This window comes from Hemiscyllium ocellatum, chromosome 4, assembly GCF_020745735.1.
Source record: "Hemiscyllium ocellatum isolate sHemOce1 chromosome 4, sHemOce1.pat.X.cur, whole genome shotgun sequence".
Lineage (NCBI taxonomy): Eukaryota > Metazoa > Chordata > Chondrichthyes > Orectolobiformes > Hemiscylliidae > Hemiscyllium > Hemiscyllium ocellatum.
The window spans coordinates 133,915,499-133,935,947 of NC_083404.1; the positions used below are offsets into that span (position 1 = coordinate 133,915,499).

The following is a 20,449-nucleotide window of genomic DNA, read 5'->3' on the forward strand; positions in this document are numbered from 1 at the left end:
TGGGAGGAATCTTGTCACTGACCAAATATAAATTAAGCCCTTACCTTCCCGGCAGCCCTCGCTTCACTCCACCTTCTCTCCTCTGTCAAAATGGAGGCCCCTACTCAGCAGTACCATGTCCATTCCTGCTCAGTGTGTACTCTGCCTATTCACAAGATAAGCTTTTAAAGGATTAACTTACCTCCTGATAGCCCCTGGTCCTCACTCTCACGACTCCCATTGCTGCTGCAAAAATGGAGGTCTGAAGCAGATTAGATTTGAACCTGGGCCTTCTAGTATCACTATCTTTGAATTACCACTAAACTAAAAGAACCCTCCACTCCATCTTTTATGCTTTTGAAAAGCAAAGCAATGAGTTTCTCATTAGGCCAATTAAGGAGGATTATGGCTTGTCAAGTGCACATGACATGATCCAATTCACCTCAATAATTTCAGGTTCCTGGTTTAACAAACACACCAAACAAGTTAGATGCCAAGAAAACTTGCCATGGAAATGAAAGCGAGTACCTAGTGAATACAGTTAATCACTTACTTACGGGACCCTCATGTTGGACAGTGGGAAACAGCATTCCAAGACACTCTCCACAGATACAGGCCACATGTATGCAGTGTCTAAGTACGCTAGCATCTGATAAGAACCAGCCTCCAAGAACTTACAGAAGACTTCTGCAATTAAATTCTGCATCATCAAATATTATTTTCATGTTGCTGTACACACACCATGTGCTCAGGAGCACACACCAAGCCCATAGACTGGACCAGGCTGCAATGTCAAGCTCTTCCCATGCTGTCATGGCACAGTTGCATAATTGCTGACCTCGTAATCCAGAGACACAGGTAATGTACTAGGGACCGCAATTCAAACCCCACCATAACAGATGAGTGAATTTGAATTCAATAAAAATCGGGAATTAAAAGTCTAATGATGATCAGGAAATCACTGTTCACTGTCAGAAAATACCATCTGGTTCACTAATGTCCTACAAGGAAGGAAAGCTGTTGTCTGTACCTGGCCTGGTCTACCTCTGACTCCAGATGTAATGAAATGTGGTCGACTTTTAACGGGCTTCTGAAGTACGGTTTAGACCAGAGCGGTGCTGGAAAAGCACAGCAGGTCAGGCAGCATCCAAGGAGCAGGAAAATCGATGTTTTGGGCAAAAGCCCTTCATCAGGAATACAGCCTCTGAAGAAGTCTAGCAATTGTATCAGCGGTAAGAGAAAGTCTTAGAAAAAGGAATAAAACCTGATGGACATATGGCATCGACTAAGGCACTGGAAATGAAACCAGCAAACACAGCACTGTTTGCCTTGCAAAGTTATTCTGACCGACATCATGGGCAGAGCCTGTCCCACTGACAAAGTAACAGTCTGACATAGTCATACTCTTGGACTCTTACTTTCAACACAATGTGTCCATTATGGCATCGAGGGAGAAGAACTGCCTTTGGAATGATGGAGAAAGCTCAAAAGGCCAAATGGCCTATTCCTACTCCATAGTTCAACACCACTATAATTGTAATGTCCTGTCCTGCTAGCAGGACAAACCCAGCAAAGGTGGAAGCACAGTAAACTCGTCTCCACCTCAGTTAATGAATCAGTGCTCCTCCATGTGAGCTGAACAACACTTCCACCAACAGCAGCAGAATCACACTCCACACAATCTGCAACTTCATGGTCCAGCATGACCCCACTCTCCCATTATCAACAACCAGGGAATCAACCCTGATTCAATTTAGAGTGCAATAAGGCATGCCAGGAGCAGCATCAGGCATACCTAAAAATGTAGTGGCAACTTGGTCAAGCTACATAACAGGGCTACTTGTTACAAACAGCAAAAGCAGCTGTGCTAGACAGAGCTGAACAATTTCATAACCAACAGATCAGATCTAGCTCTGCAGCCCTGCCACATCCAGTTGTGAATAGTGGTGGAAAATCAAACAGCTCACTAGAGGAGATGACTCCCCATCATTAATAAATGAGGAGTCCAGCACATGGAATCAGCCAAAAAGGATCAGAGGAATGTCTGTGGAGATCAGGAGCAATTAAATGATGGAAGAACTAATCCTTTAGCATGAAAGGGATAAATTAATGTTAAATAATTATTATGAAGAATCATTCTGGACACAAGTTTGCTCGCTGAGCTAGAAGCTTCATTTTCAGATATTTTGTCACCATATTTGGTAACATAATCAGCGAGCCTCTGGTGAAGCACTGGTGTTACGTCCCACTTTCTATTTATGTTTAGGTTTCCTTGGAATGGTGATGTCATTTCCAGTTCTTTTTCTTAGAAGGTGGTAGATGGGATCCAAATCAATGCGTTTGTGGACAGAGTTCCAGTTGGAGTGCTATGCTTCCAGAAATTCTCGTGCATGTCTCTGCCTGGTTTGTCCTAGGATGGATGTGTTGCCCCAGTCAAATGATGAATAATTTGTCACTCAGGTCTAAGGTCACAGGTATTAATCAAGCTATTAATTCTCACTATGCATTTTTATTTAAAATGTTTATATTTCATCATTTCACTACTGGGGAGATTGTAGCACGGGGTAGTAATCAGACGAGTAATCTAGAGGCTAGAATCTCTGGGAACACAAGCTAACATCTGACCATGGAGCTGGTGGAACTCAAATATAATTAGCAGAAAATTTTAAAAATCAGATTTCACAAATTATTCTCAGCAATGGTTCCCATGAAACAGCCATCAATTGTGGTGAAGGCCCATCTTATTTACTAATACCTTTCTTGAAAGGGAACGCAGGCATCACAGGCTAGGGAAAGCATTTATTCTCCATTCTTAATTACTCCAGAGAATGTAGTTGCATGATGCCTTCTTGAACTGCTGCAATCCTTCAGGTACAGGAATATTTGTGATGCAGTTAGGAAATGAGTTCCAGGATTATGAAGCAGTGACTTTGAAAAAGCACTGATATATTTCCAAATCAGAATGGTGCGTGACTAAGAGGGGACCCTGCAGGTGGTGATGTTCCCATGCATTGCTGCCCTTGTCCTCCTATATGGCAGAGGTCATGGGTTTGAATGGTGCAATCCAAGGAACCTTGATGAGTTATTGTAGTGCACCTCTCAGACAGTACCTCCCTGCTGCCACAATGTCTCAATGGTAAATAATGATGTGTTATGATGTTAGATGTACTATGCTTTGTCAACCTTCTAGAACATTGGTGAAGCTCCAACCATCCAGGTAGACACAGAGTATTCCATCACACTCCTGGTCTGTGCTTTGTAGATGGCAGACAGGCTGAGGACAGTAAAGAGATGTGAAGCTGAAATATTCCCAGTTTCTGACCTGCTATTGCTGTTGCAATATGTATATGCCTCATGCAGTTCAGATTCTGGTCAATGGTAACCCCCAGGGTGTTAATAGTGGGGAATACAGTGAAGGTAATGCTGATTGTTATGAGGTGATGATTAGATTTTTTTTTGAGCTGATCATTGCCTGCATGAATGTTATTTTCTACTTATCAATCCAAGTATATCAACAGGCCAACTTCAGGAAGTCACAAATGATACTGATGCAAATATCAGTGAATCCACTTCTGATTTAACAGTGGAGGGATGTTAACTTATGAGGCAAGTAAAGATGGTTGCACCTCGACACCTCCCTGAGAAAATGTTGCTGTGATGTCTTGGGGCAGAGATGATTGCCCTTCAACCAGCACAACCATCTTTATTTGTAATAGATTTGATTCCAACCAGCAGAGGGTTTTCCCGATTTCTAATGGCTTCACACCACGTTACATGATGAAATATTAGGGCGGATGGCCAAAAGCTTAGTCAAAGATGTAGGTTGTAAGGGAAGTCCTGAAGGAGACAGAGTAGAGGTTTTTTTTTAAAAGAACTATATTTGACAGTTGCAATGTATACCATATGACTACTGTCAGTGATTTTCTTCATTCAAACTTTCCAACAGCAAATAACTTCTCAAAAACAGAACCACAGCAATACTATTATGTAAAAATGAACATATGGAAAAGCTTAAAATGCTTGCCCAGGTTTTAGTCCCAATTTCCTTTTTAGCTTCTCCAATATCCTCATCGCATTGGAGTTGCTCTTGGCTGCCAGCAAAGCAACCAAAACACAAGGGCAATTGGCTGTTCCAGCACACGAAACATTCACACAAAATAACATGCCTTTTATGAGACAAAGCATTAGTTGATGAAACAAGTGTCATTTTGCACCATAGATTGTTGTCCCCTGGCTAAAAAGTTGAGTGTAAGCTCCACGCTAAACTTGAGCAAAATCCAGGCCAATGATAAAGAGCAACATGGACGCTGTGTTACACTGTTGGTGCAAAGCTCCATGTGATTGCAATAAAGTGAATGACACTACTTGAAGATGAGGAGAAATGGCCCTTGTCAACATTCAACTACCCCTGGAAGCAAATTGACTTGTCATTATTCATTAGCTGACCACGGTTATAGAGCTCCCATAATGGTATTAGAGAATCTCAGAAATCTGACATGACACAAATGAACGTATGCCTTTAAGTGAGAATGAAAAAAAAAGCTTCCAAGTGATGCCATTCCATGTTCTTACTGCTTTTGTCCTTAATGTCAGTAAAGGCTTAGGAGTAGAGAGTGGTTGTAGAAGCAATACAAACAGAAAGTGCTGGAGAAACTCAGGAGGTCTGGCAGCCTCTGTTGAGAAAGAAAGACAGAGCAATGTTCTAATAAATTCTTTGTAAGCCATTAACTTCAGTTCTACCAGGGCTCCTGTTGTTAAATACTCCCATGATGTTTCACAAGAGTATAACAGAGGAATAGCTGGAATGCTGGTATCAGTAATCCAAAGGTCATGAGTTCAAACTACACCGGGGTTAAATTGATCAAATAATTGTTAAAGGTCCTGAGTTGTTTTAAAAAATATTTAATTTACCCATTTTTCAGAGAAGGAAATGTCCTGTCTAAGCCTGTATATGATCCAGTCTCACTCACAAATAGTTGCTTCTTAATATGCTCAGTGTCAAAACTGCTGCTTAGTTGTAAAACAATTGCTAAAATGATTTTCCACTTGCACTGACAATGCAACAGCATTATAATGTGCTTAACTTATTTGATTTTGAAATGCTCATTCACATTTTCATATCCCTTCATAATCTCACCTCTTTCCATTTCCATTACATCTTTTTGCCCGTCGCCCAATAATACGTCAAAACCCTATTCATTCTGACCTCTTGGACATTCCCTATTTTCTTCACCCAATCATTGGCAGCAGTAACATCAACTACTGAAGTACCTACATTTTGGAAATTCCTCACTGAATCACTAACCTCTCAATCTCTCTGTCTACGTCTAACTCTTTGACGGTGTTTTAGTCATCTTGTCCGAATATCTTTGGACTTTACAACGACATTTAAATGTGTAACACATTGACAAGCTGCTCTTGTTATTAAATTATTCTTTAAACTAAACAGGAATAATAAATGTACATTTTCAAGTTCATTTATCAGCTCAATACAATATTGTACACCTGAGGCATTCCCACTTTATTGCGAGAACATAAGATTTATCATGAAAGAAAATGCAAGTTAAACAGAGAATGCTTCAAAAAACAACTTCCATCAATTTTGAAAGAAATTAAATCTTATAAAATCTTTTGTAAGTGCATTGTTGCTCAGGGTGATATATAATGGAAGTGACTGTACAAATTGAATTCCAAGAGGAATTAATAGTGAGGATAGATTCAATCTTCTGAATGAGAATCACAACCTCTTGATAATTCAACAATGCTTTTAATTTTATTAATGAAATCCAAAATCATATACTTATTTCTAGGTAATTTTTGTATTTTATATTATTTTCTCTTTTCCTCCAAACTTCAAAGCAAGTCAAGAATGTTGCAGAATCTTACACACATTTTCCCACACCTCAATCTGCCAAATTATATACAAACATTCAGTATATCATCAACTGCGCAATGTTTAATGAATTTAACGAAATGAGGAGTTTATTTTCCTTTAAAGAAAACTGTCTTCATTCATCAAAAGACACAAACACATAAGGTCTGTACCCCTTGTTCTGCCCGGAGGTACAGAGATGATCACTTTTTCGGCACTCTGATACTTCCCCTTAGTAAAACATTCTTGCATTCTTGTTCAATCACTTGGTCTCCCAACAGACCAAACAGTTCAACTACTTCTCCCACTTGAGTAAACAGATAGAGTGGGCTGTCACAGCTTGCACAACATAATATTTCTAAGCTCAGGGGTGGTATAAGTGATTAAACACTCCCTGTGTGCCACAACTCACATCACTGTTTTACCATTTTCATCATAATTCAGGAAGCTAAATAGAGTCTGCCTCTGCACTTGAGACATGTGTAAGGTCATCAGCATGAAAAGAAATACTCTCAGCAGCAATCAGTATTACATTCAAATGAAAAGCTGTAAACACAATTAAACTTATTTTAAACTGGACTGAATGCTCATTTTAATTCACAACAAAACTAAAATAACCGTCAAAACACAAAATAATAATATTTGCAAGTTTATGATCTAGTGTTTTGGTTCAGAAAAAAAGAAAGAAATATAATTCACAGTTCATTTAGCAACTTTTAACATCATCTTAAGATGTACGTTAGCTATGAACATTTAGGCCATAAAATCATGTTCAGAGAGAAAGTATGGTTCCTCTGAAGACTTTTCCAATATAAATTTTAAAATGTCACCTGACAGAAGATCACATACTGCTGGTCAAAACCAGCTTTTCAAAGTTTTAAAAAGTTAACTGGGTGATGAAAACATGAAGTATGAACAAATAAAGAGATGCATAATATTAACAAGTCGAGCAGTTATCCATGCATTGCTTTTGCAGGTAACCCACATTGTGCCAATGATTTTAAATGTTTTATCAACCCTCCCTTTGCTTTGACTCTATAATCACACGTGACTTTTGATTAACCTTCTGAAAACCTTTGAAAGCCCTGCAAAAAATTCACAAGCCTTTATGGGACTATACCTGTGACCACTGATCATTCCCTGTAATTACTAAGAGTTTAGATTTCTGACCTCATGGTTAATGGCACCGTTTACTTTCTACTGGGGTCATAATAGGGAGATTGCCAACTTTAGTTGGCCAAAAAAATTGGTGCTAGCAGATTGGCTGACTAAGAAGGACAGTTTTGCATTGAAGTCATTTGATCATGGGCTATTACACGTGTTCAACCTGTCTGTGGTAATTTTGTACCCTGCTGAAGATGAAAGTTTTGCTCAGGATTTCCACTGGCAAACCATGAGGAATATGATCCCACCCATACCTATTTAATTGAGCCTTTGCTCACAATCAGAGTTAAAAGTATCTGAAAAGGAATAGGAAACACTTACTACAGAATCAAAGGAAGCAGTACAGCTTTTTTGGTTGATAAGAAGTGTATACATACCTCTGTGGTGGTTCCAATATCAGCAGAAGGACTACAAGTGCTAGCATCTGGTGGTGCTGTACTGACACTACTTCTTACTGGTGACCCTGGCATTGGTCCTAAGACAGATTCAGGATGCGTAGAAGACTGCCGCAGTATGCCTTTCTTCTGTATTTTATCCCAGGCACTGTTCATGCTGTGTGCCAGCTCATATAACAACTGGACCTGGTAAAAGAACATAAGATGGGTTTCAGCAAAATTTCAAGGCATTTATGATACTTTTGCAGTGGCTGACTGGCCCAGCACTCATTGACCATTCCTAATTGCCCAGAGGGAAGTTAAGAGTCAACAACATTGCTGTGGGTTTGGAGTCACAGGTAGGCCAGACCAGATAAGGATGGCAGTTTCTTTTCCTAAAGGACATTTGTGAAGCAGATGGCTTTTTTTTGACAATTGACAATGGATTCATGGTCATCATTATACACCTAATACCAGATTTTTAAAATTGAATTCAAATTCCACTATCTGCCATGGTGGGATTTGAATCCAGGTCCCCTGAACATTATCTGGATCTCTGGATTAACAGTCCAGCTAAAACACCACTAGGAATTGGTTTGCTCAATCTTTAATGTTTGCTACTCCCATTCTCAGTAAAAACATTTTCTCTCTCAAAACCCCTTTGTTCCTCTTGGCAAAACTCAGATTTTCTCACTTGCATTTCTGAGCAGTCCAGATTAACCACTGGCTGGGCCAAGTCAAATGTTACCAGAACTGATTGACTTCTGTTAAAAACACCTGGCACTGCAGGATCTCCCAGAGAGAAAGATTACTCACCCTTTTCCTTTCCACTAACAATTGTCGTCTTAATCTCCTGATCATTGCCTAATCCACTCATCTCCAAGAAGTTCAGTCGCTTCTTTATCACTTAGAGCACTTGTTCAGACTCTCTCCTTCCCCATATCCACCAAAGTAAATTTATACCCATGCTCTCCACCACAAACTATCTTCCAAACCTGCATATTTTGCCCAGTGTCCTTCTCATCTAGCTAGTTCTTATCTTATCAGAGACCAATTTTTCGGCTCTCTTGAACTCCACTCCTTAAAGATACTAACCTGCTAACGTTTCTTTCAGATCCCTGCTCTTGACACTGCCTTCTCCTGAGATAAATGCAATGTCCTTTTTGAAAGAGCTGGCATTATCTATCATCCCCCTACAAATAAAAGCCTCAGCCTCTGACCTTGCAAAGTACCATCCTATCTTCAATCCTTCTGTCTCCAACATATGCCACCAAGTTCCAGGATAAGCCTTCACACTGCAGCAGCTAGCATCCCGTACTTGAATTACTCTAATCAATCAGTTTTCACCCGTCACTTTGCCAAAATGGTCCTGAGTAAAGTCACGAATGGCATTTGTGCTATGTAGGATTGTGGTATAATTTCCCTCTTGGTCCACTCTGCAGCTTTTGAAATCACAATCCCACATCTTCCTCAAATGACATTCCTCTAATTTTCATCACAGGGTCAGTTTCCACAAACATGCTAACACAGTTCTAACTCTCCACCAGCTCTCTTGACTATCCACTGCCAGACTATAATCTTGCCTTAAATTTGCCGAACTCTTTTTGTATTTGTTCATGGGATGTGGCCATTACTGGCTAAGCTAGCATTTATTGCCCTTCCCTAATTACCTGGAAGCCAGTTAAGAGTCAACCACATTGTTGTGGGTGTGGAGTCACAAATAGGCTAGACCAGGTAAGGATGGCAGATTTCCTTCCCCAAAGGACATTAGTAAATCAGATTCACTTTTACAACAATCAACAATGGTCATATAATTGCCATTAGACTAGCTTTCTTGAGCTCCAGAATTTTGTTGAATTCTAAATTGCCTATAGTGTTAGGTAAGGGGTATATGTAGGGGTATGGGTGGGTTGCGCTTCGGCGGGTCGGTGTGGACTTGTTGGGCCGAAGGGCCTGTTTCCACACTGTAAGTAATCTAATCTAATCAAATGTCATACGAGATAATCAGAGGGTTAGATAGGGTGGACAGTGAGAGTCTTTTTTCCTCAGATAGCGACGGCTAGCATGAGGGGACATAGCTTTAAATTGAGGGTTGCTAGATATAGGACAGATGTCAGAAGTAGTTTCTTTACTCAGCGAGTAGTAGGGGCAGCCTGCAACAGTAGTAGACTGCCAACTTCCTGATGAAGGGCTTTTGCCCGAAACATCGATTTCCCTGCTCCTTGGATGCTGCCTGACCTGCTGTGCTTTTCCAGCACCACTCTAATCCAAAAACCTTGCCAACTTTAAGAGCATTTAAATGGTCATTGGGTAGACATATAGATGAGAACGGAATAGTGTAGGTTGGATGGGCTTCAGAATGGTTTCACAGGACAGTGCAACATCGAGAGCTGAAGGGCCTGTACTGTGCTGTAATGTTCTATGTTCTATCTACCCAGTACAATCAAGTTAAGACTTCAATAATCCACTTATGACAGAATAAAGGAACAGATTAAAATTAATGATGGGACAGGTTTAAGGAGCTACTCCTAACATTTCTAACACATCAGCAGGAAGTAAATTTTATTACTGAATGCTTTTGCAAAGCCAAGATAAACTTGACCAATAATCACTGCTTGTCTAATAAAATGATAAACAATGAGACCAAAGACAGTAAAGCTTGGTGAATCACTTGAAACTTCGATACTCTTGATAATGAATCAAAGAACAAAATGTGCTGCAAACCAAGATTAGTTTTTTCTCGCATTCAAATAGGGTGCTTAATTTATAAAAAGATACATTTTGTGACCGAAACGTCTTCACGTGCAGAGTCGAACTGAAAAGAATATGTAATCTTGCTTTCTACACTTTATAATTAGATACGGAGTTGAAACTTATCCTGCAACTCATGCAGGTGTTAAGTGAACTGAAATAGAACACAATAAATACTAAGTGGAATATCATTTCACTTTAAGAAAATCACACAGCATAGGGTGAGGTCATGGGGCCCATCTCAAATCAATGTCACCCTATTGCAAGAATATTCAGAGAACCACACATTCTCTCATACCTCATTGCACTGCAAGCATCTCCTTTTCAAACATTTTCGCAATTCCTTTTTGAAAATTACTAGTGAATCGGTTTCAAATACATTTTCAGGGAGTGCAGTGAAGGTCTTTGAAGTTCCTTATTATACAGGGCTACAAACCAGGAGATGGAAAGTATGACTGGGTTAGATCTGGCTGGTAAAAGCACAATAGACTAAATGGCCAACTTCTTTGCTAAGAACTGACAATGACAACACTTTGCATTAAAAACATTTCCTGAAGTTACCTCTGCTCATTTATTAATCATTTTAAATCTGTCTTCTGGCTCCAACCTGCTGCCATTTAGTTTCACAATACTATTCATCAGTTTAAACACCTCTATTAAATCTCCACTTAAATTTCACTGCCCTAAAGAGAAAAGAATCCCAATTTCTCTAATCACTCCTTAATCTGGAATCCCTCAACGCGGTATGATTCACAGAATTAACTCAGAAGCATTATTCTATAAAGTTCCATACAAATGAGTAATTGAAAGGGTCATTTCCCTCAACAGATCGTGCTGCTGCTAAAAATGAAAATGCAACTATATTTTAAGACAATTGTGTTTTTACAGAAATAATTTAGAAGCACACAGTGTTAGGTGCTCAGTAAAAGGCCAACTATCAGTCAATACTCAGTGCTAATTTTTTTCTCTGTTGAGGCACCTTGTCTAAACCAACTCTCCTGTTCCATCTCTATTAATATTGCTTAATACGGGGAGATCTAAAATGGCGACGATCTGACAAGATCACACTGCAGAGCTTCGCATCGCAGCAGGAGCAGGACGGTCTTTTAACCCACCCAACCCAGGTCATCAGGATTTCTTGGGGCATTGGAAAGATTGTGGAGCCCCAAGAAACATTTAAAACTTGACTTACCTGTATTTTCAGCTGTCCAGAAATGCCTAAAAAGGGAGGAGGAGCATCAAAGGCTGGGCCTACAGCAGCCTCAGAGCCGATTACTCTCCAGGACCTGGTGAACCAGATCTGGACTCTCGCGAGATGTTGGGGAAACAGATTGAAGAGAAGCTGGCTCCAGTCTCTCTCATGCTGCAGAAGCATGAGCAGCAACTGGGAGACCTGGAGAAGAGGACGGATGAGGTGGAGCACAGGGTCACAGCAGTGGGAGCTGATGCCAGTTCATTCAAGGATGAGATTCAATCCCTGGAGACGCAGGTTTATAATTTGCGTGACCAAGTGGATGATCTTGAAAACAGGGGTAGGAGAAAAAACATTCGGATCATCGGTCTGCCTGAGGGTAAGGAAGGTGAGCGGCCTGCGGAATTTGTTGAAGATTGGCTTCCGAAATTCCTTGACTTGGAGACTGGCATGAGAGGATTGAAGATAGAGACGGCTCACCGGGCTGCAGCATGGAGGTCGGGTCTGGGTCAAAGCCCTCATCCTTTCCTGATACAGTTCCATCATTACCAGGATAAGGAGAGAGTCATGGAGGCTTCCAGAGTCCAGGGGACGGATCCAAAGGCCCTAATTTACGAGGGGTCTAAGATCATGTTTTTCAGGACTTTTCAGCGGCAGTGATCCAGAAACGAAAATTGTATGATGGGGTCAAGAGAAGACTGATGGAGCTTGGGATTCAGTACTCCCTGAGATATCCGGCAGTGCTTCGGATCACCTTAGATGGATCCATGCATCCCTTTGACACATCGGAGAAGGCAAGATACTTTGTGGGCAAACTAACCTAATTTAAACAATTGTAGTATGTATAAATATTGTTGCTTGGGTATGCGTTTATCATTCTGTAAAAGAAATGGAGGAAATCCAGTCGGAGCTTTGTTTTTCCCCTTTTTTTTCCTCTATTGATAATAATTTGGTTCAAACTATGTCTGGCGGTGATTGAGATGTACATTTTAAATTTCTAAGTTAGGACATACCAAGGGATGGGTGGGGTATTTATTCCCTTTTTATATATAAAAGAATTTTTTTTATTCATATTGATATTCTATGGGGTGTTTATTCTTTTTAGCTTGTGCTTGCGATGTGGCTCTAGCTGGGAGAAGTGAAGGTGGTTAGATGCCTAGTTATGGGCAGTTCGGGACGGGTAGTTGCCCCCTCCGGGCAAGAGGTGAGTTCCCCTACTCAGCGCTATTGGCACTTTATATGTTGGTTTGTTTTCTGGTTTTTGTTAGTTTTTATTTTTAATTATTTTGTACGTTTGTTAAATGTAGTGGTTTTAGTTTATGTAGTTTTTATATTTGGTAGACTATGCGACACTAAGGCTCAGCAATTTGTGATTTGGGTTCCTCCTCTCTGGAATTTAAATGTAATTGCAGAAGATTATGGCTAATGATTTGATTAAAATGGTGTACCTGGAATATCAAGGGAAGTCACTCACCAATTAAGAGGAAGAAGGTACTCTTGAGTCTTAGAAAGGAGAAGGTGAATATTGCTTTGTTACAGGAGATACATTTGGAAGACAAGGGGCATCTGAAATTACAGCAGAATGGCTTTTACCGAGTTTATTTTTCAACATTAAATACCAGAAGTAGGGGATTGGCTACACTGATAAGGAAAAATCTCTCATTTAAATTGTTGGAATGTGTTAAAGACACATACGGGAGATTTGTAATTCTTAAAGCCTTGAGAAATGGGGAAGAATATGGCATTTTAAATGTTTATTGTCCCCCAGCTCATCCTCTTAAATTCTTGGTAGATGCTTTTTCTAAACTGATAAGTCTCAAGTCTCAGCACATCATTATAGGGGGAGATTTTAACTGCCTCATGGACCCCATAGTAGACAGGTTGCCTAAAGGTCCCTCGATACCCTCTGCATAAACTAGTCAGTAATTGGGTTTGTGTGGGGAATTAGGATTGGTGGACGTCTGGCGGTGTCTCCACCCTACAGGTAGGGATTTCACGTTTTTCTCCAATCCACACACATGTCACACGAGGATTGATTTTTTTTTCTGACCCCTGCAGTAACCCTGGATCTGGTGGCATCCTGTACAATTGGTAATATTGCCATCTCTGATCATACTCCAACGTACCTCATGGTTAAAATTACAATGGATTCAAGGTACTGGCGAATGGATCCCTTTATTCTCATGGACAGCAAGTTTGTGGAGTATTTTTCTAGGGAATTTCGGGCATTCTTAGACATCAACATAGGCTTGGTTGATAGCTCATCTGTTCTCTGGAAAACTGCCAAAGCTTATGCCAGAGGGTTAGTTATTTCATATTCCACATGTAGGAAGCGTCAGAAGGGTGAGCAGCAACGTCTCCTTGAAGCACAGTTGAAGGCAGCCGAGAAGGCCTATTTGAACAGACCCTCGTCGGTCAAACTACAGAGGATTACGGCACTGCGGTCTGCACTAAATTCGATGCTCACACAGACAGCAAAGAAGGAGCTAGCTTTTGCAAAGCAAAGGTTATACGAGCATGGTGACAAGCCAGGCATACCTTGCCAGAAAAAGAAGTGCCCCACAAACCGATTGGGGAAGGGTCTGGGAACCTAACATGTGATTCTAAAAAGATTAATGTGGCGTTCCAGAGATTCTACTCTAAGTTATATCAGTCTGAGAATTGTGAGGAGGGGCAGGCCAAAATGGAATCCTTTTATAGAGATCTGAAGCTCCCGGGTGTGACTCCCGAACAAAAGTCCTTTCTCAAAGCCCCATTATCAGAGCAAGAAGTGCAGGAAGCTGTGAGGCAGCTTCAGAGTGGAAAGGCGCCTGGTCCTGATGGACTTCCCAGTGAATTCTATAAGGAATTTATAAGTATACTGTCAGGCCCGATGCTGAATATGTTTAATGATTCATACTGTCATGTTTGTCTCCCACCATCTCTGAGAGAGGCCAATATTTCACTTATCCTTAAAAAAGGGAAGGATCCAGAAGACTGTGCTTCATATTGGCCCATCTTGCTCTTAAATGTGGACTTTAAGATCCTCTCTAAGGCTCTTGCGTTAAGGCTGGAGATTGTGTTACCTTCTATTATTAAAGAGGATCAGACGGGCTTCATAAAGGGTCGCAGATCCTCCAATAACATTAGGAGGCTGCTTAACGTAATTCAAGCATGCCAACAGCAGTCAATACAGGGATTGGTGATTTCTTTAGATGCAGAGAAGGCACTTGACCGAGTTGAGTGGCCGTACCTTTCTATACTCTAGACTGGTTTGGTCTGGGTGACGTTTTCATAAGATGGGTCAAGGTTCTCTACAGTGTACCTCTCGCTGCGGTCATTACCAACGGGGTATAATCAAGCAATTTTAATATGTCCCCTTTCACCATTACTTTTTACGTTGGTGATTGAACCGTTGGCAGAGGCCATTCGTGAGGATCTCAATATATCAGCTCCAGAAGTGGGGTCAAAATTACATAAGATCTCGCTGTATGCAGATGATGTTCTAATTTTCTTGACAAATCCAGCAGTCTCAGTGCCTTGCCTGATACAATGCATTCACGCGTTTGGCACTTTTTCAGGGTATAAGATTAATTTTGCTAAATCAGAGGCTATGCCTATGGGTGGTCTTATGAAAGAGTTGGCTCTTGAGTGACTACAGATTCCCATTTAGGTGGTCACAGGGGGGTTTTGTGAATTTGGGCATATTCATTACTCTAGTTCTGGATTGGCTGTTCAAAGCCAATTTTACTTAATTATTTGAAAAAATTAAACAAGATCTCCTAAGATGGGAGGTACTTCCAGTCTCATGGTTGGGTCGGATAGCGCTTATTAAGATGAATATTCTCCATCTTTTGCTATACCCTATACGAATGCTCACCCTGATTTTCAACAAAGAAACACTCAGGAGACTGAACGGTTGGTTCAGCTCCTTTATCTGGCACCATAAACGGCCCCTCATTAAATTCGCCAAACTGCAGTTGCCTCACAGATAGGGGGGAGTAGACCTTCCGGACATTAAAAATTACCAATTAAGCTCGCTTTTGACCTACGTGAGTGATTGGGCTTGTGGGGACCCTCTTTCAATATGGCTAGATATCGAAGTCTCCCAGGCAAGGTGCCCCCTTACCATTTTGCTGTTTTTGGACAAGGTGATGACAGTTAGGGAATATTGCCATAAGCTGAAAATGGTGTTGCTGGAAAAGCGCAGCAGGTCAGGCAGCATCCAAAGAGCAGGATAATCGATGTTTCGGGCATGAGCCCTTCTTCAGGAATGAAGAAAGTGTGTCCAGCAGGCTAAGATAAAAGGTAGGAAGGAGGGACTTGGGGAAGGTGCGTTGGAAATGCGATAGGTGGAAGGAGGTCAAGGTGATGGTGATTGGCCAGAGTGGGGGTGGGGGCAGAGAGGTCAGGAAGAAGAAGATTGCAGGTTAGGAAAGTGGTGCAGAGTTCGAGGGATTTGACTGAGACAAGGTGAGGGGAGGGGAAATGAGGAAACTGGAGAAATCTAGGTTCATCCCTTGTGGTTGGAGGGTTCCTAGGCAGAAGGTGAGGCGCTCTTCCTCCAGCCGTCGTGTTGCTATGGTCTGGCGATGGAGGAGTCATACTGCCATAACCCAATAGTCATCAATACTGTTAAAGCATGGAGGGCAATTTGACAGAGGGAAGGTAATATTGGCAAAACATCTTTGTTTACACCTTTAGTGGGTATGCTGAGTTTTTAACCAGGTATGATAGATTCAGGATTTAAACGTTGGGCAGCTAGGGGTATATCTTGCATGGGTGATTTATTTGAGGGAGATATAATGATGTCCTTCGATCAGTTAGTACAGAAGTACGAGTTACCTGATACAGACCTCTTTCATTTTTTTTCAAGTTAGGAATTTTATTCAAAAAAGGACCACACTTTTGACTGACCCCTACAAATCTGACATAGAAAGAGGGGTACTGAGGGCTAAGAGTGCACTCTCTGTCAGTACTCTGTACCACCAATTGGGGGGGTGCCACCTCAGATGAGTTTGATCAACTCTGCAAGATGTGGGAAAGAGAGCTGGGTGTTGAAGTTTCTTCAGAGGCATGGGAGGATATTTAGGAGAATGCAAGGAAGATATCGATTTGCAATAGGACCCATGCTTTACAGTTGAAGATTCTCCACAGGGTGCACTTAGCCCCAGACCGTTTGTTAGAATTTAAACCTGGGGTATCTTTAGCATGCCCCAAGTACAAGGTCTGTATGGGTACTCTTACCCATTGTCTTTGGTCTTGTAACAGGCTTCAAACATATTGGAGCGCTGTGGTGGGTGCAATGGAGAGGATTTTAGGTGTAGGGTGGAGAAGGACCCTATTTCGCTCCTTTTGGGCCTACCCATTGTATTTCCTGCAGACTCGCATAAGGCAAAACTTTTCAATATTCTTACATTCTGTGCAAGGAAGAATATCTTGCTAGGATGGATATCAGAAAAACCCCCAGGCCTGTCGGGTTAGCGGGAGATTGTTATGGAGCATATTCCCCTGGATTTTCTCACAAATATGGTACACCACAAAACTGAGTATTTTTACAAGACATGGCAACCCTTTTTGAAATACCTGGACACAGATTTATCTGCCACACTAACAAGGGCTTTTATATAGCTGTAACAATTGTGTTTCAGGAGTCCAATATCCAGGGAGGAGGAACTGTGAATGTATGAGTGTTTTGTTTGGCTGAGCCGAGTTATTACTACTTATTTGTTTGTTGTTAGGTATTTATTTAGTTAGTTAAATAGCTCGTTTAGGTTTTTTTAAAAATTTTATACCTCTCTAGATATGTTTATACATTCGTATAGGAGGGTGGTTGGGGAATTTTTTTATTATTTGGGTTTAGTTTTGTACTATTTTTGTACTGTTTTGAATTGCATTGTTTTGTATTTGTTGTAATATTTAAAAATCTATTTTTTTCTTAATAAAAATATATTATATAAAAAAATTGCTCAACACTGTTACTTCTTCAAAGAAAAAAGAATTCTAGATTGTGAAGGGATAAATGAGTTGCACTCAAAATGCACACAGCTGCGTTCCATACCAAACATTTTCATTTCAAAATAAAATCCCCAGCTTTTGAAAATGTTCAGCCTCTAGAGAGATGAAGACTGTGAAATTTGCTTCTCATGTGGGTTACACAGATGCGGAAAGTCATGTTGTCACTCCAATTCTGAGGGTTAGCTAAACTCCGTTTTAGGAATTTCCAAACAATCTTGCATGGTTTATAAATAGAAAGTTACTAAAAGATGTGGCTGGAACTGTTGATTTCCAAGACCATTGGGCCTTTCAACATCCCACTTCTTTCAAAACAAGTCAAAACTCATACCTTCAACCATGCCTTCAATTATTATCTATTCTTTCCAATGCATTCCTACCTTCTACAACAGGGGGACACAACATTGTAATGTTAATGAACGAACAATGCAGTGATCTGGGCTGTGGCTTCAAAACATGAATTCAAATCTAACCAGGGGAAGTGAAAAAAATTACATTCAGTTACTGCTGAAAAGTGAGGCAGGGTTTTCATCTGCACTTATCAGGACAGGTACAAGCATGTCAAAATCCAAAACGAGCAGCAACTTACACTCCATAGGAAAAGATTGGTAAGCTGAATTTTATTGGTTGAAATGCTGCCATAGATAAAGCATCAGGGAATAAATGTCCCTCACGTTTCTGTTTAATTATAAAAGATGCAATGCATGGACAAGTATTTTTTTCTCTGCTAGTATTTGCCAGTCCTAGCAAATGTAAGTGAGCCATTACAAGTCTCTCTGATAATCTTGGTTTGGCTGTTGGTGTAAGTTTTAACATATTCAGGATTATTTAGCAGAGTCAGTCTAATTGCATAATCGAATCTAAATGTTAGATATTACATCTTTTGAAATAATTTAATTTTGATTGGATATTTGGCAGATCTGAAAGGTTCCATGATACACAGCATGAAATCATCATGCAGGGTGGCTCAAAAGTCACTCAATTTGGCATCAGGACTAAACTGTGACCAATTTGCTATGTACCAGTAATGCCAATTTTATAGTTCATAGGACTGTAAGAATCCCAAAGTATGTATTGACTGTTGAAGGAAATTTGCTATCCTTTTGCAATCAGGCCTTTTTCCTTTTATTGTTCACGAGTTGTGGAAATCTTTCATGAGACCATCATTTATCACCCATTTCTATTGCCCTAGACAAGGTGGTGGTGAACTGGCTTCTTAAAGACCTGCAGTTTCTGGAGCGTAGAATCAGCCACAGTGCTATTAGAAAGGAAGCCCCAAGATTTTGACCTAATGCCAGTGACGGAATGGCAAAATGTTTCTAAATCAGTATCATGTGCAGCTTGGAGTGGAACTTGCAGGTGTATTGTTCCTGCTACTGCTTTTGATCTTCTAGATAGTAGAGGCGATGGGTTTGGAAGGTACCATTGAAGAAGCCACGATGAGTCATGGCATAACTATGTGTCATCCACTAGAAGTAATGTGACTGTTTGTTGGTCGCAAAGGGAATGATTTTTGAAGGTGATAGATGGAGTGCCAATCAAGCAAGCTACTTTGTCCTGGAAAATATCAAGCTTCTTTAGCTTTGTTGGAGCTGCACTTCATCCAGATAATTGGCAGCAATTCCATCACTCTTTTGACTTGTGCTTGGTAGATGGAGGAGTCTTTGGGGAGACAGAAGGCAAGTTACTCATGCAGGGTGGCACAGAGGCTCAGTGGTTAGCATTCTTTCCTCACAGCACCAGGGTCTCGGGTTCGATTCCCGTCTCTGAGTGGAGTTTGCACATTCTCCCAGGATTTCCTCCAGGTACTATGGTTTCCTCCCACAATCCAAAGGTGAGCAGTTTAAGTGAATTGGCCATGCTAAACTGCCCATAGTGTTACGTGCAGTAGTCAGGGATAATTATAGGGTAGGAGAATGGGTCCGGGTGGGGTTACTTTTCAGAGGATCAGTGTGGACTTGTTGGGCCGAAGGGCCTGTTTTCACATTGTACAAAATCTAATCTAATCTAGAATTCCAAGTCTCTTCTCTGCTCTTGTAGCCACATTTATATGGTCAGTCCAGTCACTTCACCTGACAAAGGAGCAGTGCTCTGAAAGCTTGTGATTTCAAATAGACCTGTTGGGACTACAATCTGGTGTTGTGTGACTTCTGACTCAGTCCAGAACAGCTTCTGGTTAATTGTTACCACCTCAGCATATTGATAGTGAGAGATTCAAGGATGATGATGCCACTGAATCTCAAGCGGTGACTGTTAGATTCTCTTTTGTTGGAAACATTCATCACCTTGCACATGCCCAGCAATCCACACAGTTGTATCAAACCCCTACAGAGGAAAAAGAAAACTTTCTAATGGGTAATAAATGCTGGCCTTGCCTTCAACACTCAAATCCCAGAGCAAATAATATAACTTCATCCTCATTGTATAGTTAAGTGAAAATCATCCATGTCGAAAATGCAGTGCAAGTTATTCTATGGTAAATTCAATACTAGATAACTTCATGGAACTACCATTCACTTAAACTTCATAAAGCATTTTTACACCTACTTATACACAATACACACTGATTTCTACTTCACGATGTTTTTAAATAAATAATCTTCCTTTCTTAATATTAGTAGATGTTTTGGGTAACAGTAAAACTAGCTTTTTTTTCAGGTCTAATTATGTTGCTAGTTTATTTGCAGTTTTGTTGGAAGGAATGCTGCACCTGACAAAGCTGACTTCAGTAGAAGATCTATCAGTGATGAAGAGTAAGATTATCAGTCATGCAAGACAAATGTAATGAAAAAAGCTTAATTTGTTTCTTCAATTCAACAATAATGCTACATTCTCAAAATACAACTGGAACAAATCTGTTGCTATTTAAAAAGATTCCAAAGCAAACCACTTCAAAACAAATAGCACTGACTAAATTATTGCCAGCATCATCTTACAAATTTAAAAAATGTTTTTTCACAAACTCACTCCCTCAAACACTGTTCTTTCTGACCACTATTCTTGAAACGTTCAAATTTTCCAACTATGTTTGTTTATACCACTTTCATGCCATTATAGAAAGGACTTTCATGCAAAAAGACATACAAGGCAGAAGAACTGTAACTTAAAATAATTCACAGAACT

General features: G+C 40.5%; 1 protein-coding gene across 4 annotated transcripts in view; it reads right to left on the reverse strand.

The window, feature by feature from the left end:
* Positions 1–20,449, reverse strand: part of LOC132815107 (intermembrane lipid transfer protein VPS13B-like) — a 945,713-nt gene that overhangs the window by 343,880 nt on the left and 581,384 nt on the right. For all 4 annotated transcript variants that reach the window (XR_009644627.1, XM_060823876.1, XM_060823877.1 and 1 more), the window contains exon 25: positions 7,393–7,596. Coding sequence is in view for 3 of the 4 variants with exons in the window: in XM_060823876.1 (XP_060679859.1) it covers positions 7,393–7,596 (204 nt within the window). In the remaining variant the exon portion in view is untranslated. The remainder of the gene's footprint in view (positions 1–7,392; positions 7,597–20,449) is intronic.